This window comes from Dothidotthia symphoricarpi, assembly GCF_010015815.1.
Source record: "Dothidotthia symphoricarpi CBS 119687 unplaced genomic scaffold P153scaffold_5, whole genome shotgun sequence".
Taxonomy (NCBI): Eukaryota; Fungi; Ascomycota; class Dothideomycetes; order Pleosporales; family Dothidotthiaceae; genus Dothidotthia; species Dothidotthia symphoricarpi.
The window spans coordinates 1317257-1343726 of NW_022985012.1; the positions used below are offsets into that span (position 1 = coordinate 1317257).

At 43.3% G+C, this 26470-nt stretch overlaps 8 protein-coding genes across 8 annotated transcripts in view; 3 read left to right on the top strand and 5 right to left on the bottom strand.

The window, feature by feature from the left end:
• The window catches only part of P153DRAFT_383222 (ThrRS/AlaRS common domain-containing protein), a gene marked incomplete at both ends in the record, with an annotated part of 9586 nt that extends 6398 nt beyond the window's left edge, over window positions 1-3188 (top strand). Inside the window, one exon of the mRNA XM_033670213.1 lies at window positions 3180-3188. Within this exon, the coding sequence (XP_033526722.1) occupies window positions 3180-3188 (9 nt within the window). The remainder of the gene's footprint in view (window positions 1-3179) is intronic.
• A 3572-nt stretch (window positions 3189-6760) lies between these two features.
• P153DRAFT_354953 (uncharacterized protein) lies at window positions 6761-8608 on the bottom strand (the record flags this gene model as incomplete). The annotated part of the gene is made up of 16 exons (XM_033666537.1): window positions 6761-6776; window positions 6809-6858; window positions 6968-7014; window positions 7045-7146; window positions 7176-7179; window positions 7543-7566; window positions 7658-7672; window positions 7752-7758; window positions 7863-7870; window positions 7934-7944; window positions 8041-8058; window positions 8123-8161; window positions 8271-8285; window positions 8391-8405; window positions 8455-8469; window positions 8548-8608. The coding sequence occupies 16 exons, from the start codon at window positions 8606-8608 to the stop codon at window positions 6761-6763; spliced, it is 447 nt and encodes a 148-aa protein (XP_033526723.1).
• Window positions 8609-9273: 665 nt separating this feature from the next.
• P153DRAFT_429489 (uncharacterized protein) lies at window positions 9274-11555 on the top strand (the record flags this gene model as incomplete). The annotated part of the gene is made up of 1 exon (XM_033672777.1): window positions 9274-11555. One exon carries the CDS (start codon window positions 9274-9276, stop codon window positions 11533-11535), a length of 2262 nt encoding a protein of 753 aa, XP_033526724.1. The 3' UTR covers window positions 11536-11555.
• Window positions 11556-12468: 913 nt separating this feature from the next.
• Window positions 12469-16380, bottom strand: P153DRAFT_335152 (ANTH-domain-containing protein). The gene is made up of 7 exons (XM_033665640.1): window positions 16211-16380; window positions 16085-16149; window positions 15959-16034; window positions 15589-15830; window positions 15299-15541; window positions 12837-15250; window positions 12469-12777 (listed from the first exon to the last, which is right to left on the bottom strand). Exons 1-7 carry the CDS (start codon window positions 16243-16245, stop codon window positions 12691-12693), a joined length of 3162 nt encoding a protein of 1053 aa, XP_033526725.1. The 5' UTR covers window positions 16246-16380; the 3' UTR covers window positions 12469-12690.
• A 296-nt stretch (window positions 16381-16676) lies between these two features.
• On the bottom strand, window positions 16677-18278 carry P153DRAFT_364750 (pre-mRNA-splicing factor SLU7). The gene has a single exon (XM_033667669.1). It carries the CDS (start codon window positions 18218-18220, stop codon window positions 16787-16789), a length of 1434 nt encoding a protein of 477 aa, XP_033526726.1. The 5' UTR covers window positions 18221-18278; the 3' UTR covers window positions 16677-16786.
• Window positions 18279-18408: 130 nt separating this feature from the next.
• Window positions 18409-23605, top strand: P153DRAFT_335156 (uncharacterized protein; the record flags this gene model as incomplete). The annotated part of the gene is made up of 2 exons (XM_033665641.1): window positions 18409-18723; window positions 18771-23605. The coding sequence occupies exons 1-2, from the start codon at window positions 18489-18491 to the stop codon at window positions 23603-23605; spliced, it is 5070 nt and encodes a 1689-aa protein (XP_033526727.1). The 5' UTR covers window positions 18409-18488.
• A 463-nt stretch (window positions 23606-24068) lies between these two features.
• P153DRAFT_189231 (uncharacterized protein) lies at window positions 24069-24829 on the bottom strand. The gene has a single exon (XM_033662427.1). The coding sequence runs from the start codon at window positions 24695-24697 to the stop codon at window positions 24236-24238; it is 462 nt and encodes a 153-aa protein (XP_033526728.1). The 5' UTR covers window positions 24698-24829; the 3' UTR covers window positions 24069-24235.
• On the bottom strand, window positions 24706-25440 carry P153DRAFT_284459 (Nnf1-domain-containing protein; the record flags this gene model as incomplete). Its single annotated transcript, XM_033663328.1, has 2 exons — window positions 24706-24985; window positions 25055-25440. The coding sequence occupies 2 exons, from the start codon at window positions 25438-25440 to the stop codon at window positions 24706-24708; spliced, it is 666 nt and encodes a 221-aa protein (XP_033526729.1).
• Window positions 25441-26470: the final 1030 nt, after the last annotated feature.

The window sequence follows — 26470 nt, forward strand, 5'->3', positions numbered from 1 at the left end:
TACTAAAAGGGCTAGGTAGAAACTTTAAACCTTTTAGTAGAGAAAGCTTTCCTTATAACACTTTAATATAGAATTTATAAGGCTAGCCTTTAAAGCAAGAGAGAAGGGTAATACTAATAACCTAAAAATAAGGTATCTTAGTACCCTACAGCCTAACCTATAAGACTAAATAATATCTATAGAAGTACTAAGTAACTAGACTATTTAGTTACTAATAACTTAAGTAGTTACTATTAAGGAAAACCTTTTTAGAGCTAAGATTAGGTCTACCTTCTTATATATAAAGTTTCTTTAGAATAACTTTATAAATTAGGAACCTTTAAAAGCTTACTTTAGTTAGGTAATTAAAGTAATAGGTAGAACCTAGAATAAAGCTAAATAGGTCTCTAAAGAAGAGCACTTTCTTTATAAAAAAAAGAATCTATATCTATATTATAGAAAACTTAGGTACTACACTAATAAGTGCTTTCTAGTGCTAGCTAATTATTTAGCTTAAGCTACCCTTATAGTAACCTATAACCTAAAAGAATCCTTAAATAAGGAAATAGTAGGTTTAGAAAACTAGAAACCCCTATATATAGATATAAGTAGAAGTATAAGAAACTAAATTAAGAAGAAAAGTAGTTCTTATTATTTTAGTAAAACTAGCTAAATAAAAAACTATTAACTATTTATATAATTATAAATAATATAGCTATAGTATCTACCTTAATTAATATTAGCTACTTAACTTATTTAGTTATCTCTTCTAAGTTTATAAGAAATAATAATCTAAAGTATACTATAATTATATAGAGACCTATTATTAGAGTAGAAAGAAAGTCCTCCTAGATAGAAGCAGCTATCTAAATACAAATAGATATAAATAGCTATAAGAAAGAAATATAAGCCTATAAGTTAAGAGAAGATAAAGAGTATAACCTTATCTTAGGAAGACCTTAGATAGATAGATACTAGGTAATACTAGCGCTAGCTAAGAAATCTATATTTATCTATAATAGCTAGACTAGAATACAGAGCTAGAAAGGCAGAATACCTATAAAGGTCCCTAAGGCTATTAGTACGTAGGTATATTTAGCCTAGGCTAAATAATTTTAGAAAGATAAATAGATCTAACTATATTCTACTTTTATAGCAGATATTAAGAAAGCGCTAAAGAAAAAGAAAATAGTTAACCCCTAAAAGAAGTTACTAAGCTATCTATAAAGTAAGTTTAGAACTTTTCTAAGAAAGAAAGCTAATAAGCTTATACTACTAAGAGGAGCTACTATTAACTACTTTATTAAGATTATAGAGAAAGATAGTAAGCTAGCAGAAATTCTATAAAGGCTACTATATAATATATTAAGAAAAGAACTACTAGTATTACAGAAGAAACTTATATTATACCTAGACTATAGGTTTATTTAGGTAAGTAAATTTAGTGCTGCTACCCCTATTCTATTTATAAAGAAACCTAGAAGAGAGCTATAATTCTGTATAGACTACTAAGCTTTAAATACTATTATATATAAGAATAGATATTCCCTTTTACTTATTTATAAAATACTATCCTAAATTACTAAAGTAAAATAGTTTATAAAGGTAGATATTATCTAAGCCTTCTACTAGATACGCGTAGTAGAGAGAGATAAATAGAAAACAGTGTTCTATACCTAATTTAGGCTATATAAATAGCTAGTTACTTTATTTAGCCTTACTAACACCCCTAGTATATTTTAATAATATATTAATTAGGTACTTTAGGAAGACTTAGATATATACTGCTTAGCCTATATAGATAATATACTTATCTACTTAGACAGATTATAGGAGGATTATAAGCACTAGGTTAAAATAATTATTTAAAAACTTAGGGCAGTAGGCCTATAACTAGATATTAATAAATATAACTTTAGTATTAGAAAGACTAAGTACCTAGAGTTTATAATAAAGGTAGGTAGCAGTATTTAAATAGACCTAGAAAAGATAGTAGTAATCTATACTTAAGAATAGCTAAAAAGTGTTAAGAGTATTTAGAGTTTTATAGAATTTACTAACTTTTACTAATAGTTTATTAAGGAATTCTTAGAAATTATTACTCTACTAACTAAACTTACTAGAAAAGGAGTAGTATTCTAATAAGAAGAACTCTAGGAAATAGTGTTTTCTAAACTTAAAAGTACCTTTATTTCTAAACTAGCGTTAGCTAACTTTAACCTAGACCTAGAAATAGTAATAGAATATAATACCTTTAGGTAGGTAACTAGTAGGGTCCTTTTATAGTTTAGAAAAAATAGGCTACTTTATACAGTAGTATACTACTTAGTAAAGAATATAGTAGCTAAAGTAAACTATACTATATATAATAAGAAGCTATTAGCTATTATAAAGTGTATTAATTAATAGAGTACTAAACTCTAGTAAGTTTTAAAGTTTACTATTATTATAAATTATAAGAACCTAGAGTATTTCTATACTATAAGGCTACTATCTAAGAGGTATATATACTAGTTAAATATACTTAGCTAATTTAATTTAACCTTTATATACTACCTAGGGAAGGTTAATAGAAGGGCTAATATACTCTTCTAGAAAGAAGAGAATTTACTAATAAGCTAAAATAATAAGTATATAAAGATAAGAGAATTCTAGCTCTTATAGCTATATATAAGGAGCTAACCCTAACTTAAAGAGGAGAAAGAGGTAGGTATTTTATTCTACTACTAAATATAAAGTCTACAGCCTTAGAAACCTAATAATATACCTCTAGTAGATAATAACCCCCTACTAAAACCTAATAGTATACCTATAAAAATTACTACTAACTCTACTCTAGCCTATAATAGCTTAGAGAAGCTTAAGAGAATATAGAAAGTTATAGCTAAAAATAACCTAATATATAGAAGAGTAAAGAAGGCTATAGAAATAGGTTAAAGAAAGTTCCTTTTAAACCTAAACTTAAAAGTCTTATTAGTAGAGTATACTATTAATAAAAGAGAGTTTCTATACTACTAAGAGTAAAAATAGGTACTAGATTTTAAAGAACTATGTACTAAAATTATCTTAGAAACCTATAAATCCTTAGCTATAGGCTATCTAAGCTGTAAAAATACCTATATAATCCTAGCTTATAACTACTTCTTTCTAGAAATATTATCTATAATAAGGTAATTTATCTAAAACTGTAACGTATATAGAAGAACTAAGCCTTAGAGAGAACTAAAAAGAAGACTACTAAGACTACTTCCCCTTCTAGATAGAGTATAGAAGAAAATCTTAATAGACTTTATTATTAATTTACTTATAAGTAATAGGTACTAGTACCTTATAGTAGTTATAGATAGGTTAAGTAAAAACATAATACTTATTCTATTAAAAGACCTAGATACCTAAACAGTAATAAAAGCTTTTATAGAAAGAGTTATAGCCTACTATTAACTTCTAAATACTATTATATCTAACTATAGTAGCTAGTTTATTAGGGATTTTTAGAGAACCCTTTATAGAAAATTAGGTATTACCTATTAAGTATCTACTAGCTACTATCTAGAAACTAACAGTACTACTAAAAGAATAAACAGTACTATAGAATCCTACTTATAGGCCTATATTAATTAGAAATAAGATAACTAAGTACTAATATATCCTACTACTTAAATTACTATTAAAGAAAGAAACGTAGTATCTACTAGTATTAGCCTATTCTTTCTATAATACAGATATAATATAAATATAGTATAGGAAGATATAGAATAGGTAATCTAGTAATAATATTAGAGGCCTAATAATCTAAAGAAGTTAGCTAGAGTACTTACTATAAAATTTATAGAAATACTAGATTATATATAAGTAAGAATAGCAGAAGCCTAATAACTCTAAAAAATCTAGGCTAACTACTATTAATAAGAAGTACTATAACTATAAGAGAGAGACTAAGTATAGCTATAGTATAGTAAACACTTCTCTAATAGTAGGCTAAGTAAGAAACTAGACTAAAAAAATATAAAGTTCTAGGTAGAAGAAGTAATCTCCCTCTATACTATAAGATTAAATACTTCTTTTAGTATCTACCTAGTATTTTACGTAGATAGGCTATAGCTATACTCTAGAAACTTCCTAGTAGAATAAGATACTAATAATTACTAACCTAAGAGTATATTAGAAAATGTTAATAGAAAACTAAAAAACTACTAAAAAATTAAGGAAATTATAGGTAAAAGATAGAAATACTATAGTAAAGGATATAGAAAATAATACCTAGTTAAGTAGAAGAACTATACTATAACTTTATAAGAACCTATAGAAAACCTTAAAGAAGCTAAAGTACTAGATAGCTAGTTAGCCTTTTTAAAAGATAAATAAAATAAAATAGGTAAATTACTAAAGAAGTTCTATAAGGGTTCCTCTAATAAACTATAATAATACTAGAGGCCCTAGTAATAGTAGAGTATAGTAGAGGAGGTAGTAATTTTAGTAATAGTACTACTAGAAACTATAAGTAGTACACTAATAAGTACTCTTACTAAGGCTAAGAATATAGGTAGCTAAGGAAAAACAAAAAATATAGAAACTATAAGGAAATAGGTTAATAAAGATAAAATTAACTACCTATATATAGTAAAGAGAAGAGAGAAATAGTAAAGAGCTAACTAGCCTAAAGCTAGTAAATATCTAGAGTATCTATCTTATAAATACTAAAGAACCTAGGAAAATACTAGTAAAACCTATTTCTAATTAGTATTTATAGCTTAGAAACTATCCTTCTACTTATTAATATACCTATTAGGCTTACTATTACTAGTAGCCTTAAGTTTCTAAAAGACAGTATACTTAAAAATAACAGAAACTAAACCCTCTTATCTAGACTAGAAAAAATAATTAGAAGAGCTAATAATAGAAGCCTAAAGGCTACTACTAAAAGAACTAAAAGCTAGAATACTAGTGCTATAGCTATAGAGTAGTAGGAGATTAAACTTAGTAGGTAAGTAGCTTAACTTCTAGGATTTAATAACCTTTTTAAGGGCCTAAGTAATAGAGTAGGTCTAATTATTAATAGTAAAAGCCTAGAAAACCTATAAATTAGCTAGGAAAATAGGTAGAAAATAAGGTTTTAGATACTAAGGAAAAGACTTACTAAGTTTATAAAGCCTTAGTTCTACTTCTAAATACTAGTATATATTAAGCCTAACTTATTAGTAATTCTATAGAGTAAACCCTTAGTAACTAAGTTAGAAGTATAATTATCCTAATACTCTCTTTAGCTAGGAGTAAGCTCTTAAGCCTTATTCTAGGCCTCTTTTAGATTTTAGATAAAGTCCTTATTAATATTCTTAAGTAACTTAAAGAACTATAAGTCTATTTTAATAAGTAGTAAAAGCTTATAGATATAAATAATAATAGGCTTAAGTTTATTAAGAATCTATAAAAATATTAGCTATAAATAAAGAAAAGAAAGTAATTCTAGTAGACTTATAGTATAATAAGTAGAATTTACTTTAGTAGAGTAGTAATAGTAAGTAGCCCTACTCTTATTAAACTTATAAATTTTACCCTAGGTAGCTAGATATATTATATAGTTAATATAGTAAGAAGGGTTAAGCTTACTAATAAAGAGAATATTAACTATAGAAGCAGAGTAGTTAGTAGGCTATAAGGTAAGTATCTATTTAGATAATATTAAGAAATAGGTAAGAGAATAGGTAAAACTTAGATAAGAAACTTATACTAGGTTCCTTACTAAATAAGTTAGATATAAATATAAAAGTAGTAGTAGAGAGCTTAGCCTTAGCTTTAGTAAGATTAGCTCTCTAAGTATCTATCTTAGCCTTCTTTCTCTTACGCTAGGTAGGCATAAGAGTAGTAAAAGTAGACTGCTTACTACTAGAAATAATACTAGTATAAGTATTAACTATATTAATAAAGAAGAGTAAGAGAGGTAAGAGCGTATATAAGTTAAAGCTAAAAATATATATATAAATATAGGTAGGAGCGTTAGTAATAGGTTAACACGTTATATTATAGTAAGGTTAAAATATAAGAATTTTTGCTAGGGAGGGGCTTATATAATAGGCTAGGTTTAGTAAAACCTTAGTAAGTAAAGCCTTAAAGCTTAGTAGGCCTAACTACTAATACTTATACTACTACCTATACTTTAGAAACTCTTAGCACGCTACTAGAAGAACTATAAGTAGAAGAAAACTAGTACTATAGATTCTTAGCAAATTTATCTAATTTATACTAGTAACTACTCTTAGAGTTAGCCCCTTATAGGTACTAGTAAAATATATCTCTAGCGCTGTATCTATACTTACTACTATTTATAGAGCCGCGTAGTTCTTTATATAGCCTTATCTAGTATTATAGCTATATTACTGCTAGGTAAACAGACTATATACTCCTATTTCTAGATTTCTCTAGATATCTATAATAACTCTATCTATTTAGTTCTGCTAGCCTCTAATTTAGGGCAGTTACTAAGGTAAGTAGTACTTATTATATAGGATAAAATACCTATACAGTACTATTACTACTTTAAAGCAGTTTACTATATACTTTAGAATATCTATAACTTAACTAATCTATTTAGTAGCCTTTCTGTTATTACTAGTAGTAATTTTACGCAGATTCTTCTAGTTATTTACTAGAGTTAGTAGCCTACTATTATTAATATATATTTCTAATAATTAACTATTATATAGCTGTATTTAACTATTTTATACCTTTATTAGAATATATAGGTACTCTTTAGGCTTAAAAACACTTATTTTATAAACTAGACTTATATATTAGCTACTCTGTAAACTAATAGTCTAGTCTTATTACCTACTTAGATAAAAGTATTTTATAGTTTAGATAAGTTCCTATCTTATATATACTCTTTACAGATAGTTATAGCTACTATTACTAACTATTAGGCTTTAAGTAGTTAGGCTATTTTAGCTATATAAAATAATAATATAGCTACTATTAATAGTTTAATACTTACAGCCTTCTCTAGTAACCTTATTAAGCTAATTATAATAGATTCTATAGCTATAGAAAATAATACTATATAAAATATACCTTCTATAGAAGTTTTATAGTCTTTTAAGCCTCTAAGTCTACTGCCTTTATACTTATTACTAAAGGTTAGCGTCCTAGTTATACTTTTATAGAACTTATACCCTAAGTAGAGTCTATATAATAGTACTTACTTAACTGTTATATATATTAATACTTAAGTTATTAAGGTATATATTCTTTTAGGTAAATTTATAAGTTAACTTTAGTTAATATTACGTATTAAACTTATATTTATAGATAGTAAGCTACTATTTATTATTATATAGGTCTAGTTTCTAATCTATCTTTCTTTTATAATTACTATTAATAAGTTTTAGAAATAATTACTATCTATTATAGGTATAGACCTCTACTATATAGTCTTTACGTATAGTTAGCTTTACGTTACTTTATCCTATATAACTACTATTATAGGTCTTTCTATTCTATTACCTTCTATTTCTATAGTTGTAAGAGAGACTTACTTTATTATAAATATTATATATTTAAAGGTCTTACTAGCGTAAATCTACTAAATATTATCTATTTTTAGTTTTTTTATTACCTATTTTTTTATTTATATATAGTTACTGCCTTTACTACTTACTTACCTTACTTACTTACTATAACTTACTTTTACTTTAGGTTTCTAGCACCTTCTACAGCCTAGTAGCTTACCTATATAAAGGCTACTTTTCTTTTAACTCCTTTATCCTTTCTTTACTAACCTGCCTACTAGCCTACTTACTAGTACTACTAGTACTACTACTAGTAAGTTACTACTTTATTTTTAGTTTCTTACAGGCTCTTACTAATTAATTTACAGCTTTTACTCCTACCTATATATCTATAATAGTAAGTTTTATAGCCTATTCTATAGTTTTTATTCTTTTTTCTAGCTATTACTAACCTGTTTATAGTCTATAACTAGCAGTAATAACTTTAAAGTTAATCTTAACCCTCTTTCTAATAAGAATAGTAGCTATAATATAAACTATAGTAGTAGTACTCCTTTACCTACTTTAGAAGTAATACCTATTAGGCCTATATCTAAGCCTCTAAAGCTAAAAACTACTAAGACTAATACTAGTAAACTTACTATAATCTATAAACGTAATACCTACTAAATCTATAAATTCTATAAAATACTAGTTAAATAGGCTATTATCCTCTACTTAAATACTATTTATAACCTTAATAGTTAGTTTCTATACCTATTATAGGCCCTAATAGTCTAGTTTACTAACTATAATACTTATAGCCTAAGACTAGAATATTAAAGCTGCCCTAATTTAGGCTATAGGAAAGGTCTATAAGACTAGCTATTTTTCCTATAATAGGGGTTTTAGTCTATTTATAGCCTATACTTCTATTAAGAACACCTATAAAAAGAAGTATAAAAATTATTATTATAGTAGTAAGGGTACCTACTATAGCTTTTAAGGTCTATTTACTATCTTATTTAAGCTTATTTACTAGCGTTTACTAACTATTTTATAGATAACTATAATACAAAGTACCTACTAAAAGAAGTAAAGATAGAGAAGATAGCTAAAAAAAAGAAGAAGTAGACTACTAAAAGCATAAAGAGTAGTTAGAGTAAGAAGGCTATAGCCTATAAATAGGTAGTTATAGAGAAAGTTAATAATTTTAATAATAAGTCTAAAGAGTTTAGTAATAAGTCTAAGGAGTTTCTACTTATAAAGAAGCTAAAACTATTTATAAAAAAGACTAAGAAGCCTATTAAAAGTAGTAAGACTTTTAGTTATAAGACTTTAACTAGTATATTTTACTTATTTACTACTTATAGATAGTTTACTAACTTTTATAGAACTTTATAAAATAGTCTATAAACTTTACTATTCTATTTTAAAGATTAAGCTATAGCTAGATAAGATTAAGTTAAAGTAGTTTATAGGTACAAAGCTATAGTTTAGTTAGTTCTTTATATAGTTTATAAGTATAAGATATAGTTTATCTAGCTTATTATATAGGTATTAGGCTTTAATACTTAGATTTACAGGCTATTATAGCTCTTTAAAATAAAATCTTATTCTATAAAATTTAATTTACAGGCTAATTTATATGCTTACGTAATTTTTACTGCTAATTACTAATCTATATTTGCCTTCTACCCTATTTTTCTGCTAATATATACATGTAGACTTTGCTTTGCTGGCCTATATATTAGCATTATATAGAAGCACCATCTCCCGCTATATTCAATTCAAATCCATTGGAACTGTATCAATGAACGAAAGTGTGGCTGGAAATCCAGCAGATAAGCAGTCACAATACCCTCCTCATCAATATCAACGCTTATCTTCTGCTCATTCCATCCAACTATTCCGACTGACAGGCTTTAACCCTAAGGCCAAGCAATTCCATGGCAATTTCTTCGAAAGGAACTCGGACGATCACACTGTTTCTGAAGCACATAACACCAAATACACAGCTCTTTCTTATACTTGGGGCGCAGCTATTGAGGGTGAGAATGAAGACGTAGACGAGCCTTGGATTGTTGTGATACACGAGACCACTCGCGATGACGATGGTACTGAAAAAGCTATTGCTACATCCATCGCAATCCAACAAAATCTTGCCACCTATCTAAAAGCCCTTTCATCCTTTCATATGCGCAATGGTCTAGTCCTTTCCTTCGCCATCTGGATTGACGCCATTTCTATCGATCAGACGAACGATGAAGAAAGAACGATACAGATAAGTCTCATGGGCAACATATACAGAGAAGCATTACAGGTACATATATGGCTTGGAGAATCCAACAGTAACTGGGAGGCATTCATGTGGATCCACCTACACGTACTTCCAGAACTCCGGAGTTTCTACGACCTCGAGGGTGTTACTAGATGTGTGGACATGATGTCTGGATACGACCCAATCAAGGAGGAGTTTTGGGACAAGTACATGCCACATCTCCAGCCGTTGGATATGGGCGGCAAAGTCTCCTGGAAGGATTGCTGGGAGTCGTATTGGTACTTCCTGTATGAGCGCCGATGGTTTCGAAGGGCGTGGACGTACCAGGAAGTCTTGCTGGCTCGCCACCCTAGCATCATCTGTGGACCAAGCTATGAAAGTGTGAGCTTTGATTCAGTCGCGATAATATCTTCGCTTCTTCTCAAAAGCGGTTGGGGAAATCAGCTAAATTTACGGTTTCCCAGTTACAAAACTGTGGAAAACGGTCCGCACATCATGCCTGCGTACATTGGTCGGGAGAAAAATACCATTTCGAAATACATTTCTGAAACGCCGTTTCTGAAACCTGTGGCTATACTCATGTCTGAAGGTTCATGGGTAGAGTTCTGGTCTGAAATTTGTTATTCGATGCAGAATCGAGAGTGTACTTTCATGGAAGACAGGATACATGCTACCATTGGCATCATGAACGCAATTCGCCCTCCGAGTGTGTCCGAGGAATTACTCCAAGAGCCCAAAGGGATGAGTGTCGAGCAAATGTATTACTGGGCGGGTAGTCTCTTTCTTCGCAAGTCTCTTAACCTGAACTATCTGTCCTATATAGGTCAACCTTCTAAGTCGAACCCAGGATGGATCGTAAATCATTCGAGAATGAACGAATTCATACCAATTGCAAATAACGTGGACCCATTCGATGCCTGTCCTTTGCGATACCATAGGCAAGTCACGATCGTCGATAACACACTTATAGGCGCTGGGGTGAAGGTTGATACCATCCGATCTTGTAGTTACCCCCACATGTTGGCTCTCCCCGAATGGTGTCTGTACTATTCAACTCACCTTTCTCAAACATACCACCCTTGTGCAGCATGTCAGAGCAGCATCGAGGCTGTCTGGAGAACTCTGGTTTGGAACCATAACAGACATCGGATTTCTGCTGAAGACAGCTGGGGAGGAGAGTTCAAAGAGTGGCTCGAGAGTATTATGATCATCAAGTTCCTCTTACCGAAGTTCCGCGCCGTTTTACCCGGAGAAGGCTGGGAGCAAACTGCCAACGAATGGCTCCAGCAAGTCGAGTTTGTTGGCTGGAAGTCCAACTATCTGGCGACACCTTCCATAAGAGTCATCAGAGCAAAGATAGCTTGTATCAGCAAACACCCAGCTTGGCCTTCAGTGCGAGCGATGTATACGACTTCTCCCTCTTTAATAGAGCTTTCCCCAGACGTTGGAGCCGCGATCGAACCTTTTAGAGACGTGTTGGACAAAGCGTTTCATTCAAACTTCTACCGGGAACTGGCACGAATTACCTGGAATCGAAAGTTGATTGGCACTCGGTCAGGATATATTGGAATGGCTCACAATCGATGTGAAATAGGGGACGAAATTTGGCTCCTAGCTGGCGGGCAGGTACCCTATGTACTACGGCCCTGCGATGCGAAGCCACATGAGTCGAACGACTCTACGCCTAGGTACACATTCCAAGGAGACTGTTACATTCATGGCATCATGGAGGGAGAGTTTTTCGAAGGAAAGCAGCAAGACGAGATAAGCTTCGAGACGGTGCACATCCTGTGATTGTCGCGCGTGAATAAGGCTCGAGTAGTTGATGGATGAGAGGTTCTCCAAGTAAACGAATACATTCTCCTTTTGTGTTTGACCATTTTAACATGTCAGGAGCAGGTTTTACTTCTGTTTCATACAAATCATCTCACCTCGCACATCATTCACACGTTGGTTGTCCAAGTATGCATAGTCCCTACAATACACCCATTCAGCATTCCATCAAAATCGCACCGTCACCGTCGCTCATCAGAGATCCTTTAAGATTTATACATCCGCCCGAAAATACCTACGAACCCAACATCTCCAGCTGCTGCTGACACTTCCCCATTTTCCGATCCTCATCAGATAAGTTCTCATCCACCCACCCACCCTCTCACCCACTCGCGGACAGATCGACACGTACAAACTATTTCAACGCGAACGAGTCACACAACCAGACGCCACAGAGCAACTCAAGCAATCCCCCACATAACCCCACAGAAGTAAAATCCATCAGTGAAAGCATCTCCAGGCCCCACAATCCCCATACCCCATTTCCCCAAACACATTCTTTCACTCTCCCCTCCCCTCATACCACCCCCTCCCCTCCCTCCCCTCCCCATCCGCATCCGCATCCCCACAAGCCCTCCATCTACCCCAAAACTCCACGCTCTCCCATCAATCCAAGCGCCTTGGAAAACTCGCTTGGCGGGATTAGGCCTGCCGACGGACAGACAAACAAGCAACCCACCTATTAAGTTAGACGAGGGTTGCAAGTTCGAACCCCCAACTCGTGATAAAACCGCGCTGGCTAAAAGAAATATAGCTTGGGTTTTCAGACAACTATGGCACATCTACGGCTGAAATTACGCTCAAGGCAGGTCCGTTGTTTCTTTTTGCTTGATTTTTGGCTTTTGGCTTGTGGTGATGGCACAAGTGGAGGGAGAGAGGTATATGGAACAACTTGTATATAGATAGGACATGGCGTGGTAATAGATTACTTGTAGACAAGATCTGGGAGTTGAGCAAATTCGTTCAATAAATTGAAGAAATTTTCATTTTGGGAGGCCGACTCGTAAAAGTCTGCCCTCACAAGCAAATATCAACAACTCAAGCAATCAACTAACAACCAACAAACGTACACAATCCACGATGCGCTTCCATCTCCCTCTCGTCCACCAAACCACCCTACTCCTCCAAGTAAGACAGCTTCCGCATCTCGCCCAACCGACTCCTAGCCTGCGACAGCGAGTTCTCAAGCTGCAAGATCTCAACCTATACGACGCGATTAGCACCATCCCACTCAGAAGACGCAATTCACGAAAAAGACATACCTGCTGCTCCATCTGCCTGACCTTGAACTCGTGATCGCTCAACTTGGTGTAGTCGACCACATCGCCCTCGTCCTTGTTCTTCTGTGCGATGATCTCCTGCACCTGCCTGACGAGCGTGCGACACGCCGAGGTGACGGCCTTGGACGCGCCCTCGAGCTTGTCCTGCGTCTTGCTCATGAAGCTGGCCTTGACACGGCTAGCGGCGACGAGCTGCGCGGTGGAAGCGGCGACGTCGTTGGAGGCGACGATGAGCTGCTCGGGCGAGTTGCGGCCGGAGATGACGCCGTCGGCTGTCTCGATGAGCATGTTGGTCGATGTGGCGACTGCTTTGGCGGCGCTGATGAGGCCCTCGGTCCAGCGGTTGTGCTTCTTGTAGAACTGTGTCTTGGACATGCTGCCTCGGCCTTCGCGGACGATTTCTTGCTGCGACGCGGTCGCTGCTTTGATGAGCTGCGCGACGGCGTTCGTGACAGCGATGGCGGCCTCGAGGATGATGTCGTGTATCTTCAGCTCGTAGGTAGAGTACTGATCTCTGGGCTTGTTCATCAGCTTGGAGAGGCGCTCCGCGGCGGCATCAATGGCGTTGGCGGCCTTGGTCAATTCGCCGTCAACCAAGTCACCTAGATCGCCCGATGCGTTCGTGATTTTGCTCTTGGGAGCGAATGCGTCGGCCAGTTTGGACAAACTCTGAAGATTGCGCACAACCTCAGTGCTGTTGTTGATCACGACATTGATCTTCTGCTCAGCGTCGAGATCATACGTCCGCACCGATTGTACGTTGCGGAAGAATCTGATCGTCGACGTTGCGGACGCTCGCGCACCGTTGATGAGTTGATCAGCCTTGTTTTCGTCTGATGCAAACCTTGTAAGACCCTTCGTGTTTACGAGCACGTCGACAATCGAGCCGGCGAACGCATTGACAGCATTGATTACCTCGGAGTGCTTCGCGTTCGGCCCATCAGCGATGAAGTTGTTGTAGGCAGTCGAAAACTCCATGGTACATGTTGAAGCCTTCTCGATCTGTGAAAGGACAAATGGACCTGTGGCGTTTTGATTACCGGCCTGCATGGAAGAATCAAGCTCGTATAACGCATCGTCCACGCGCTGGACTCCACTCTGCAGGACCGAATCAATCAACTCGTTGATCTTTTGAAGGCTGTCTTGAATGAGCGTGTCCAGATGTCCGTCGAGTACGTTGTCGTTGGCATTGGCGTTCAGCTTCAAGTCATTCAATTCGAGTAGTGTCTGGTCCATGCCGGCTCGGAAGATATCCAACTCTTCCTCCTTGTCCCGTAGTTGACGTTCAAGATCTGAGTCGCCTTCACGGTACTTCATTTGCATGTCGTCCAGAGCACGAGTCTTGTTCCGCAGGGCTTCCTCGAGGTCGGCAATCTCTCGGTTATGCCTTGACAGCATAGACGAAAGCTCTGAGCCCTTGCCACGTTCCATGTTGTCGGCTCTGTCCAGCGCTGCACGAAGCTCTCGCTTGAGCTTCTCCACTTCTTCGCGCTGCCCGCCAGTGCTACGATCTTTCTCCATCAATGCTCGGTCGCGCTCCCGGATCATATCGGCCAACTCAAGGTTCTTAGTCTTTAGCTCTCGCTGCAGTCTGTCACGAGCATCGATGGCTTCTTGCGCGGAGTTTGCCTTGAGCTGAACCTGCTTGAACTTTTGCAGGAGTTGGAGATGCTCATGTCGCAGTTGCGAGTACAGCTTCGCCAGCGACTCATACTTTGATCGCCATGTGTTCAGTTGCTCTTGCAGTGCCCGGATCTGGTCGTCTCGCGACCCCATCTGCTGCTGGAAGTTTTGGTTCATGTGGTTGATCTCCCCCTCGAGGGCCTTCATCCTTTGATCGTATTGTTGCAGCATCAATTGGTCGCGCTCGTACTGCGCGCGCGCATTAAGGTTCTCTCGCTCGAGTTCGGCAAGACGTCCTTGGGTCTGTTGCTGATACTGGTCGCGCATGAGTTGGTCTTGCGCCAACCGAGCTTGCTCAGCCTGGAGTCTCTGCTGCTCCTCGAAATCCATTTGCGCTTGCATGGCAGCCTGCTGTTGTTGGCGCTGAGAATCCTCCCATTGTTGCTGCAGTCTTCGTTGTTCCGCCTCGTACTCTTCCTGCTGTCGCTTCTGGTCATTCTTCCAGAACTCGTTGATGGGCTCGGGATCGATGGCAGGTGCGGGTGGTTGCGGGGTGGGTTCTGTGGGCTGTTCGTTTCTCGGTCGCGCTGGGAGTGCTGGTGCTGACTCGTCATCGGAGAGCAAGTTTGGTGGATCTTGAGGCAGCTTGGGCACTGTGATTAGACTTGTCAAGTATCGTAAGTTCGAGCACTCGTAGTAGAACTTGACCAAGCGGTAATGCTGTGCATCGTATCGTCCGCGAAGGGGAGAGAGCGCCTCATCATCGCCGAGAGCTATCAATGTTAGCCAAAATTATGTCTCCAATATGCGCCAGAACGTACCCGTGTGCATCGCACGCAGCATGCTGGTGATAAACTTGTAAATGCCATAGCTTTCTTGCACCAGAGGCGTCAGGGCAGATATCCTGCACTCGTTGTTGTTGCCGCCTCGGAAATGCGAAAAGATCAGCTTCTGGAACGCGTCGATCTGGTCTTGCAGTGTCATCAAATCGGAGATGGTTTCGTAACCCTCGTTCGGGTCGTTGATCGACTTGAGACTGATGTATTCCTCGTACTCAAAAGTTCCTGTCCACGTCAGCCAGTTTCCTGAGATCCGCGGGCTTTTGTTGTACCATTGAACTCGGGGTGTTGCCGGTGGAACGCGAGCTTGGCCAGCAGGTAGTAAATGTATTCCGAGATGAGCGGACCGTAGCCACGTGAACCATCTCCACCCGTTGAGCCTCGCGACAAGCTCTCTAGCCAGCTGGTGTTGGATTGCGCCTCCCTGAGCACGATGGGGTGACCTTCTTGGAGGACCTTGTGACACGTAATGAGGGCTTTGAACGTTTGGACTTCGTCTTGGAGGATAGGCTGCCTAGAATTGCAATCAGCTCCGTTGTGGTGGGTGTGCTGGACCCGCAGAACAGAGGAGAGGTAATCTGGCAAGCACGGTATGCGCCAGGCTGGACAAAGCTCAAATCGCAGCAATGGAGCTCTACTTACACTTTCATGCCCTGCCAGAACGAGTTGGAGCTCTTATGATCCCACGTGTACACAATGCACGCTCGCACATGCTTTCCTGCGCATCTATAAGCTTCGTTCGTGTCGTCTCATGTGTCGCAGACATACGCTTGGGCGCTGTCTCGTCGATGCTCGTCGCCTTGCGGATGTTGATGGCGAGCTCCGTCTCTTGCCTGTGAGGAAGTTGAGTTTGAGTGCAAAAGACAGGCTCTGCCATGGCGAGTGTGGACTAACTTTCCCATGTTCACATTGCGTGATGAACTGGACATGTTGACTGTCGTTGATGCTCTATCGAGCTATACACGCGCAGTCGCTATTAATTATGGCAAGGAACAATGTACGGTGGGTGGGTAGTAGGAGAAAGCGATTGAATGAGCCCTCGACCAGGTTATGGTGAACGGTGTACCTCCTGCTCGGTCAGAGCTTCCGAGGGTGGCTGATGTTAGTCTCTCTCTTGGCGCATGGCGGAGAGCTTCGTCATCGCACTTGGCCAGCGTCTGTCCGCTGCCCTGCCGCTGTTGCCTACAACGCATACGCGCGGCTGCATGCGCACCACTTCCCTTTGCTTCCCCGTCTGCGTTGTCAGCCGTGGTGGAGGGCGAGAAATGCGAACACAGCACGAATAGGGCTACGGGCGCACCCTGGACCCTTGATGCACACACCGACTAGCACCGCATACTGCAAGACAACGCACTTGGTGCTCACGAACTGGGTGATTTCATATGCTACGCTGAATGATACTATTGGGTATGAACGCCACGCGATGCTACATATTCTAGACCTGACAAAAAGATCGGGCGAAAAAGATACTCAGATGGCCTCACCCTTACTGCCCTGCGCCAGGTAAGCGGCCATAGGATCTGCTGCCATGGTGCGCTTGCGTCTGTACTCGTCCATTTCCTCCTCCGTCACCCCATTTGACATCATTTCTAGCGTTCTCTTCCGGCTTGCAGCGTCTTGTTTCGCCTTCTCGGCGCGGTCTGGCGCATTGGGCACATGTTCTTGGAGAGCTTCTTCTTCTTTCCAAGCAATAGCTTTAGGGACCTCGTCCAGTTCAGCGCCAGTGCGTATCCGGTCTGCGAGTTCGAAGGCATCTTTACCTGCATCGCCCGTACAGTAAGAATTCTTAGTTGTTGAGTGACAGCAGGCAAACCCCCATTGAAAGTCCGACCACCAGCTGCCCCAGACTGACGTGTGATTGTTGGGATGAATGTCCTCGGCGTACTTAGATTTGGCTTTGATCTTTGGTGCTCCTTTGATGCCGCCCCGTTCATCGTACTCGACGTATCGCTCGGACTCTGTGACACCGGTCTTGCGGAGTGTGTCGTCTGTGAACTTTTCTTGGGTTCCGTACTTTGCAGCCAAAGCCTTCCTCTTGGCTTCTGCCTTTTCCTCCGCCTCCTTCAACTCCTTTTTGCGCATTACTTCCCCTGAAGTGGGATTTGCCTGCAGATGAAGCTTGTTCTTGTCCCCACGCTCTTGTGTCTCCCAAGCGTACCGCTGTGCCCTCTCAAACTCTGCAGCGTCGCCAGACGCCCGCATAAAACCTTCCTCTGCTACCAGCTTGGCTGCATTGTCCGAAGTCACGCCGCTGTCTACCATGGATCGTGTTTTGGGATCGTATTTGGCCGAGTCCAAGTCGAGGTTCAGCAGATATTTGGCCGTGTCCTCTCGCAGTCGCAGATTCCGTGTGGAGGTAGCCTGCTTCCTGCCCATGTCCGTCTCAGCGTCGTACTTGTCGCCATCATCGTCCTCGTCGCCAGACTTGTCGTCATCCTTCTCGGCCTCCTTGGCCTTCTTCCGCAGCTGTTCCATCTCGTTGTATTCTTCGATGACCTCGGTGAAGTCTGACGCGTCGTAACCGTTCCATCGATCGCGCTTGGCATCAAATCCCAATTGCACGTCTTGGACGACCTCATCCGCCTCGATGTTCTTGCCGGTAAACTTTGCGCCAGCTTTGCGCGGCCGGCTTAAGCAGTCCCTTTTCTTGTGTGTCATGGCTCCGCAATTCTCGCATGCGCCCTTACGGAACTTGGTCGCGGCCGGCCCGATCTTCTTCCCTCGATCGTACCATTTTGAGTCTTGTTCTTGCTTCTGTAGACGCTGATGCTCGAGGTAGTCGTTCTCTTCGCCGTTCTCGTCGACGGCGTAGAAGGGCGCTTTCGAGATAAAGGAGGGGATGTATTCGTTGCGCTCCTTGTTGGCCGCGGACAAGTCCGGCTTCTTCGGCTGCGAGGGCGGCATGGCGGGCTTGGGATGTTTGTGTTGCGGAGTGGTGAAAGAGGCGCCGAGTTGAGATGTGGAGAGAGCTAGTGTAGGCTGCGTCACTTAGCGGAGGATCTCACGGGACCACGCGTCATGCTCAGCGCGTCTATCTGTTGTTTAGCACGCGCCTTTCACTGTCGCCACCCCGCCGGAGCGCGCAGTGACATTCTTGGTCTTAGATAACACTTATGGCCACTATGCGACATCTTCCTTCTCTGCACACTTTCCCCGACCGAGCTGTGCCGTCATGGACACGTTCCGCTTCCGTCTGAATTGCATCGACCACTATCAGGCGGCGCCAACAGATCTCGACCCGATTCTAAGGCGCAGTGCAGGGCTGTCTGATCGACAGGACGCGCCTCAAGTCCCAGTCATCCGGGTATTTGGCGCGACCGAAACCGGCCAGAAGGTATGCGCCCATATTCACGGAGCATTGCCCTATCTGTATTTGGAGTATAATGGAAGCTTGGAGAAAGATGCCGGTAGGAGATGCGCTTCAGAACACAAAACTCATCCTGATTGTCTACAGTGAACCGATATGTACTTGCCCTCCGAGCTTCGATCGACCACGCCCTCGCTGCGACCTACCGCCAAAATGCATACGACGCAAAGTCCGTCTACGCCGGCCACATCTCGCTGGTTAAGGGAGTGCCCTTTTTCGGATATAATGTTGGATATAAAGTTTTCTTGAAAGTCTACATGCTCAACCCGAAGCACATGACGCGACTTGCAGATCTATTATACCAGGGTGCCATCTTGAATCGTCCGCTGCAGCCATACGAGAGCCACATGCAATATCTGCTGCAGTGGATGTGCGATTACAACTTGTACGGATGCAGCTATGTAGATTGCGCCAAAGTCCAGTTCCGAGGTCCTGTCCCTGATTGCGACGAGATAGACCCGCTTCACAAATGGCACGACGCGTCCATTCCGGACACATTTCTTGCATCAGAGGACCAGTATCCTCGTCAGAGCCACTGCACGCTTGAGGTCGATGTTTGCATTCAGGATATATTGAACAGGCATGAGTTGCGTTACCGACCTATTCACCATGATTTCCTGGAACGTTCGAGTCAAACGCCTAGGAACGTTGACGATAAGTATGTCCCGTCCATGGCTGACCTATGGAGGGACGAAACGCGTCGTCGAAAGCTTCGCATGGGTCTTTCCAACCCATCCAGCAGTCCCTTTCCTACCGATGTGCTCACACCCATGGCTGCAGATCTAAGAAATACTCACCAAGCCGGGTGGATACACGAGGAAGAGTACCGAGAGCTTGTAGCTGCGCTGATTCAGGAAGAGAAGGGTCAGAAAGGTGAAATCAATTTCAAGACCTTTATCAAGCCTGTCGAAGGTCTGGAGCACATCAAGACTGCGGTGGAGAGTGTCGAAGATCTGTATCCGGAGAACCTTTCGGCCCAACAACTTCCCGAAGAGTATCAGCAGCCAGTAACTAATCTTGATGCTCTCCCGGAGTTTTCAGCGGACGTGTTCCTAGCGGATGACGAACAGCAAGTGGATATTCCTATCGGGGAGGCAGACGACGACGATGAGACCGATCCGGAGAAGTCATCAGATACAGAGGAGCAGATGTCTCATGACCCTTTAACGATATCTCTACTGCAGAAAGATGATGAGACATCCGATGAGCCTGATGAGGGGATTGATCTCATTGATCCCAACGACGATGGCCACGTTGAGAATTCAAGCCCAACGCACAACACACGCAAACGACCTCTCGAAACCAACGAAACCAACCTCGAAGAGTCCACCAAGAGGCAACGAATTTTAGTTGCAACACAGACTGCGAAACGCGTAGCATTTCGCGAGGCTATCGCCAGCACGAACAACGAGTACGTGAGTGCTTCACAGAGAGGCACCGAAGACGATCCACGGCGACCCAGCCAATGTTCACAGGTGAGCATCAAAGCTCAAGGATTTGGAGGGCCTAGTACATTGTCGTACCCCGTGGTAAAGAATCCCAGCGCTCCAGAGACGCTACTCCGTCTAAGTCAGTCGGGATACTCAAACTCTCAGGAAGCACCAAAAACGCCTGCGCGCAAACATATACCAACCAAAGCTCTGCTTGAGTCTCCCGCAACACCCTGGGCACACCAGAAGACGTCACCCATGATGTCGAGCAGCAGCGCTCCAAAGCCTTATACCGAAGCTATCGCCCTTGCGCAACAATTGGAAGATTCCTTCAAACATAAACATGCAACTGTATACTATGGTATCTTGCCCCCTTCTGTTGGGCTGATCAACAATACAATGCTGCATGCTGGACTGCCGCCTGTCATCTTTCAAGATGCTTACTACAGCAATGAGAAAGATGTTCCAGAGCGAGCACGGGAGTATGCCGGAAGGGAGTTTAAGCTCCAGAGCACGACGTTACCTTACCTCCCACCTTTTGATCCAACGGGAAATTCTCCTGCAAACTTCGGGGAGTATCCACCTATCGTTCTGGACAAAGCCAAACAAGACGCCGAACACCGAACAAGATCATATCGATGTAGCCTACGACATTGGGAAATTTCGAAGCCTCCGCCGTCATTTCAAGAAGTCAAAGAGTGGGTGCGCCAGGAGAAGCCCAAGAAGGTCAAGTCTAAACGAAAGAGTAAGCAAACGGACGCGCCTAAGGCACCACGCAAGACAGCCGTTTCAAATTTCCTCTCGCAGATTGAAGGCCCAACACAAAGGAACAAGCATGGTTTCAAGTTCTCGCAGAAGAAGAAGTCAACCAGTGTCAAGCATGAGACTCAATACATGAGTATCTTGAGTCTAGAAGTGCATGCTAACTCCCGAGGATCACTGGTGCCGGATCCTGCTGAGGATCAGATCCAGGCTGTATTTTGGAAAGTCGAAGGCGAGGAAGAGAATGCGACAACTGACCGTCCAAGTGCTGGGATATTATGCCTCTCAACCGATGATGGTATTGCCGAACGCATTGCCAAGCAAGCTCCAGTTGAAGTGGAGTATGAGGAAGACGAGTTGGAGCTCATCAATCGCATAGTCGATATTGTTCGCCAGTTCGACCCGGACATTCTCACTGGATACGAGGTGCACAATGGCTCTTGGGGCTACCTCATAGAGCGTGCTCGGATGAAGTTCGAGTATGACTTGTGCGATGAGATCAGCAGGACGAAATCGCTGTCGCGTGGCCGGTCCGGGAGGGATGCAGACCGATGGGGCTTTACTCATACATCGACTATCCGGATCACAGGCCGCCACATGATCAACATCTGGAGAGCAATGCGTGGAGAGCTCAACCTCCTGCAATATACTATGGAAAATGTCGCTTTCCATCTGCTTCACAAGCGAATTCCCCATTACCAGCACTCTGATTTGACAACTTGGTACACGAGTTCGAAACCAAGAGATCTGGCAAAGGTTCTCAATCACTTCCTCACACGCGTCCAAGTCAACCTCGATATTATGGAAGTCAACGATGTCGTTCCGCGTACCAGTGAACAAGCTCGCCTTCTGGGTGTCGACTTTTTCTCGGTCATTTCGAGGGGTTCGCAGTACAAGGTCGAGTCTACAATGTTTCGCATTGCTAAGCCCGAAAACTTCATCCTTGTATCTCCGAGTCGGAAACAGGTCGGCCAGCAGAACGCTTTGGAGTGTTTGCCTCTCGTCATGGAGCCACAGAGTGCGTTCTATTCCAGTCCTCTACTAGTCTTGGACTTCCAGTCTCTATACCCGAGTGTCATGATCGCGTACAACTACTGCTATTCCACCTGTCTGGGACGCATCGTGAGCTGGCGAGGAACAAACAAAATGGGTTTCATGGACTTCAAGCGTGAGCCACGATTGTTAGAACTCGTCAAAGATCATGTCAACATCGCGCCAAACGGTATGATGTACGTCAAACCCACTATGCGCAAATCCCTCCTAGCCAAAATGCTCGGCGAGCTCCTGGAGACTCGTATCATGGTGAAATCAGGCATGAAGCAAGACAAAGACGATAAACCTCTTCAGCAACTCCTCAACAACCGACAGCTCGCGTTGAAGCTGCTAGCTAATGTTACCTACGGCTACACATCCGCTTCCTTCTCCGGCCGCATGCCATGCTCCGAGATCGCAGACTCCATTGTCCAAACCGGGCGCGAGACACTCGAAAAGGCAATAGCCCTCATCCACGCCACAGAGAAATGGGGCGCGGAAGTCGTCTACGGCGACACAGACAGCGTATTCGTATACCTCAAAGGCCGTACACGCGACCAGGCCTTCACCATCGGCGAGGAGATAGCCGCAGCCGTCACCGCCGCCAACCCCCGGCCCATCAAGCTGAAATTCGAAAAAGTCTACCACCCCTGCGTGCTGCTCGCCAAAAAGCGCTACGTCGGCTTCAAATACGAGTACCGCGACCAAACCGAGCCCGATTTCGACGCCAAAGGCATAGAAACAGTGCGCCGAGACGGCACGCCAGCGGAGCAAAAAATCGAAGAAAAAGCCCTCAAGATACTATTCCGCACCGCGGACCTCTCCCAAGTAAAAGCCTACTTCCAAGACCAATGCGCAAAGATAATGCAAGGCCGCATCTCCATCCAAGACTTCCTCTTCGCCAAGGAAGTAAAACTAGGCAGCTACTCTGCCCACGCCGCGCCCCCGGGCGCCCTCATAGCAACGAAGCGCATGCTGGCCGACCCGCGCACAGAACCCCAGTACGGCGAGCGCGTGCCCTACGTCGTCATCACGGGGGCCCCGGGCGCGCGCCTCATCGACCGCTGCGTCGCCCCAGAGACACTACTAAGTAACGAACACCTCGAGCTCGACGCAGAGTACTACATCTCGAAGAACCTCATCCCGCCGCTCCAACGCATTTTCAACCTCGTCGGCGCGAACGTGCGCGCCTGGTTCGACGAGATGCCAAAGGTTATGCGTATGCGCAATGTGGCTATCCCCGTGGGCCTCAGGCTCGACGGAAACGCCAACGCCAACACGGCAGGCAAAACAATGGAATCCTACATGCGCAGCTCCGCCTGCCTCGTCTGCCGCGCTAAACTTCCGCCCCCGCCCCCACAGTCCCACGCCCTCTCCCTATATCCTACTTCCAATGAACCCATACACCTCCCCCTCTGCACAGCCTGTCTGCGCCGACCGGCGCGCTCGCTCCTCGCGCTTAAAGACCGCATTCATAAAAGTGAGGTGCGCGCGAAGAACGTCGATTTAGTCTGTCGGTCGTGTGCGGGGCTCGCGTGGGGAGAGGAGATTAGGTGCGATAGTCGGGATTGTCCGGTGTTTTATACGCGGACGAGGGAGAGGGCTAAGGTTGTGGGACTGAGGGAGGGGGTGGGGAGGGTGGTTGGGGAGCTGGAGAGGAGGGAGGAGGGGGAGGGGGAGGGTGGGCTTGTGTGGTGAGAGGGGAGGGCGTGGGTGTGGAGTGGAGATGCGGGAGTTGGTTAGGAGGGGGATGTGTTGCTGAAACGTTTTGCTTGGTGTGATGGTTGTCAAAAATCAATGTTTGTGCGTAGTATTATGTTGATATCTTTCGTTCTCGTCCTGGTCGCTTCACTCACTAGCCAAGATGTCCATCCATCCATCCATCCATCCTGTCGAAAACACACCAGTCTCTCCTCCCTCCCCTCGCCTGGTCAATATCATCCAACACTCCCCACCCGACCAAACAGAGCCAATCTAAGTACTCCACAGACCTGAAAGCGCGAAGACGCAGCGAAGTATCATCTTCCAAACTGCGGAAACACACACCAGTTCAGCGATTTATGTATAGTGTACCAAGCAGACAAACAGAACATATATCAAGGCCGCCAACTGAAGGAGAAAATCACAACAAGAAGATAAAGAATGCGTGGAATAATTGTGATTTCTGATAATCCACGTCTACTTGGTTAAGACTGCTATTCTTCAAAGACCAACTCATCTATCTACCTACCTAATGATGATACTTAACACCTCCCAACACTACAACAAAGAATAACGAGCATTAGGCGCGGGGAAACAAGTGCGTAGCGACGGATTGGATAGACTCCATCACAGCTCTTGGGGCTGTGTTCTGATGCGTACTGCCTCACAACGAACGTTGCGTCTCGATGACCAGCGTGCTGCGGGTGTTGACTGGAAGGACTTGTTCATGCGAGATATTGCGGCGTGGTGCGTGGGGTATACCATCCAGCGTCGTAGTAGCTCGTCCCAAGCGTAAGTCCACGCGCTGTCGTTGGCTTGAGTCGTTCGTAGTGCGGCGACTTCCATGTCCTCGGACCTGACGCGATTTGTACCTACGTCTCTGGTCTGTTTGCTCATACGAGTCCTTTGTGTCTGAGGCACAGCCTCGTTATCTCGGCTTAGTCGGCGCAAGGCGTCTCCCGCCTTCTCGTCCACGACGAGCCGTTCATGCTGAATCGCGCAGCTCAGCCAGACGACGCGTCTGCAGCGAAACGGCGCGCTAGCCAGGAGGCGTAGGAATTCGAGCATCAATGCACCCATAGATACCATCTCCCATCTCAAGTCCTCATCCTTATCTCCACATCGCGAATCTCCCTGCTCAAATCCTGCACCTCATCCCGCCCCATCATCTGCGCACTCACATCCAGATCCTGAATAACATTCTCCAGCCCACGCACCAGGGCCTCGATCTCAGCGCGCTGCGCAGTGACGGCGGAGAGCAGCTCCGTGTTTGCGCGCTGCGTGTCGGCGAGCTTGGTGTTCATGTCCGCGGCCTGTTTCTCCAGGAAGGGCATCAGATGCGCGAGGTGGATGTCAGCCGGTGCCAGGGTATGGGGACTGCATGGGACGTGTCAGTCTGGCACAAAACCATGCAGGTAAGCAAGTAAGCAGACGGATACTACTCACGGCACAGGCGCCTCGACCGGCCCGCCATTCGCGCTCACCTCCGCGCGCTTCTTCCTCAGCTTCGCATCCTCGATACTCTGATCGAGCGAATTCAGCAGCTTGACCACATCCCTGCGCGCCATGATGTCGTCGAAATTCCCCTTCCACGTCCGATCCAACTGGTCCACGATCTGCCCGCGCAGATTGTCCAGCACCTCGGGGCTGTATTGCGCGGCGGTGGGGAAACACGAGGCGAAGTTCTTGGACGAGCATTTGTCCAGCGTCGCTTTGGAGGCTTGGTTGAAGACGTTGATGAGGCCTTGGGCGCGCGGGCCCGGTGCGTCGGCGATGGGCGGCGCGGGTGTGGGGGAGGGGGAGCGCGAGGCGGGGTTCGGGGGGGCGGACATGCTGGTTGTTGTTGTGGGGGATATGAATGAAATGCGATGCGATGCGCGACGGTAGAGAGGGTGGGATGTGTTGCTGTTGTGAGGCGCATTCGCGTCGCATTCTTGGTGTTTACAGAACAGCGCGCTAGTGCACGGGTGCCCCACCTTTCACCTTTACTGCGAGCATCGCGTTCATGATGAGGGTGTTTGCAATTTGGGAAGCATGCAAGTATTCACAGGAACAGAGCAAGAGAGAATGAAGATGAATGTTATATTGTATATGCATATAAACATGGCGGCACTGATCCGCTATTCTCAACTGTGGTCTCAGTAATGACTGCGCTCTTTGAAATAGTAATACACGTTATCCTCCTAGACGTCGTTGAAAATATATATACGTGGTTTCCAATCCATCCCAACCGCATCATCTTACCCAATTGATGCAATTGAACAAAGCCAAATCAAGCACATCATCCACGTCTATCAGGAACAACCGCTTCCTGCTGTACACGTCCAAACCTCGTACCTACCCTGCTGTAGCGTGGTGCTAGAGGACTGCCCAGCCTTGCAGTACCCTGTTCTTGCAACTTGAAGTTCTCTTTCCACCGATTCGCTTGGAACTGAACCGAAGGCTGCTCTTTACAGGGCGTGAGAAGACTCGGCGCATTGCTGCGCTTGTTGTTGAGGTGGTGGCGTGCAGGGCCGCGTTCGATGCACACGTTTGGACTCAACGGGCTCAGCTCGACGCCACCTTCTTCCAGAGATTGATATTCAAATGGGTCGTTTGTTGTGATTACGTTGTGTCGAAGACGGTTGCGTGGAAACAGGGGAGTGGCGTGAGCATCGGCGTGAGCATCGGCGTCTTTGTTCGTCCGTAAGGGCTGGCCAAAGTCAAGTCGTTTGCGAGCGCTGGGAATTAGTTCTGACGAAATGAAAGGATCGTTCTGCATCTGCTGAACACGTCCAGAAACCATGCGATCGTCAAGTCGCTGGGTTGATAGCGGAGGAGACATATCTGCATCTATCTCGCTCGCTGTGTCAAATAGAACAG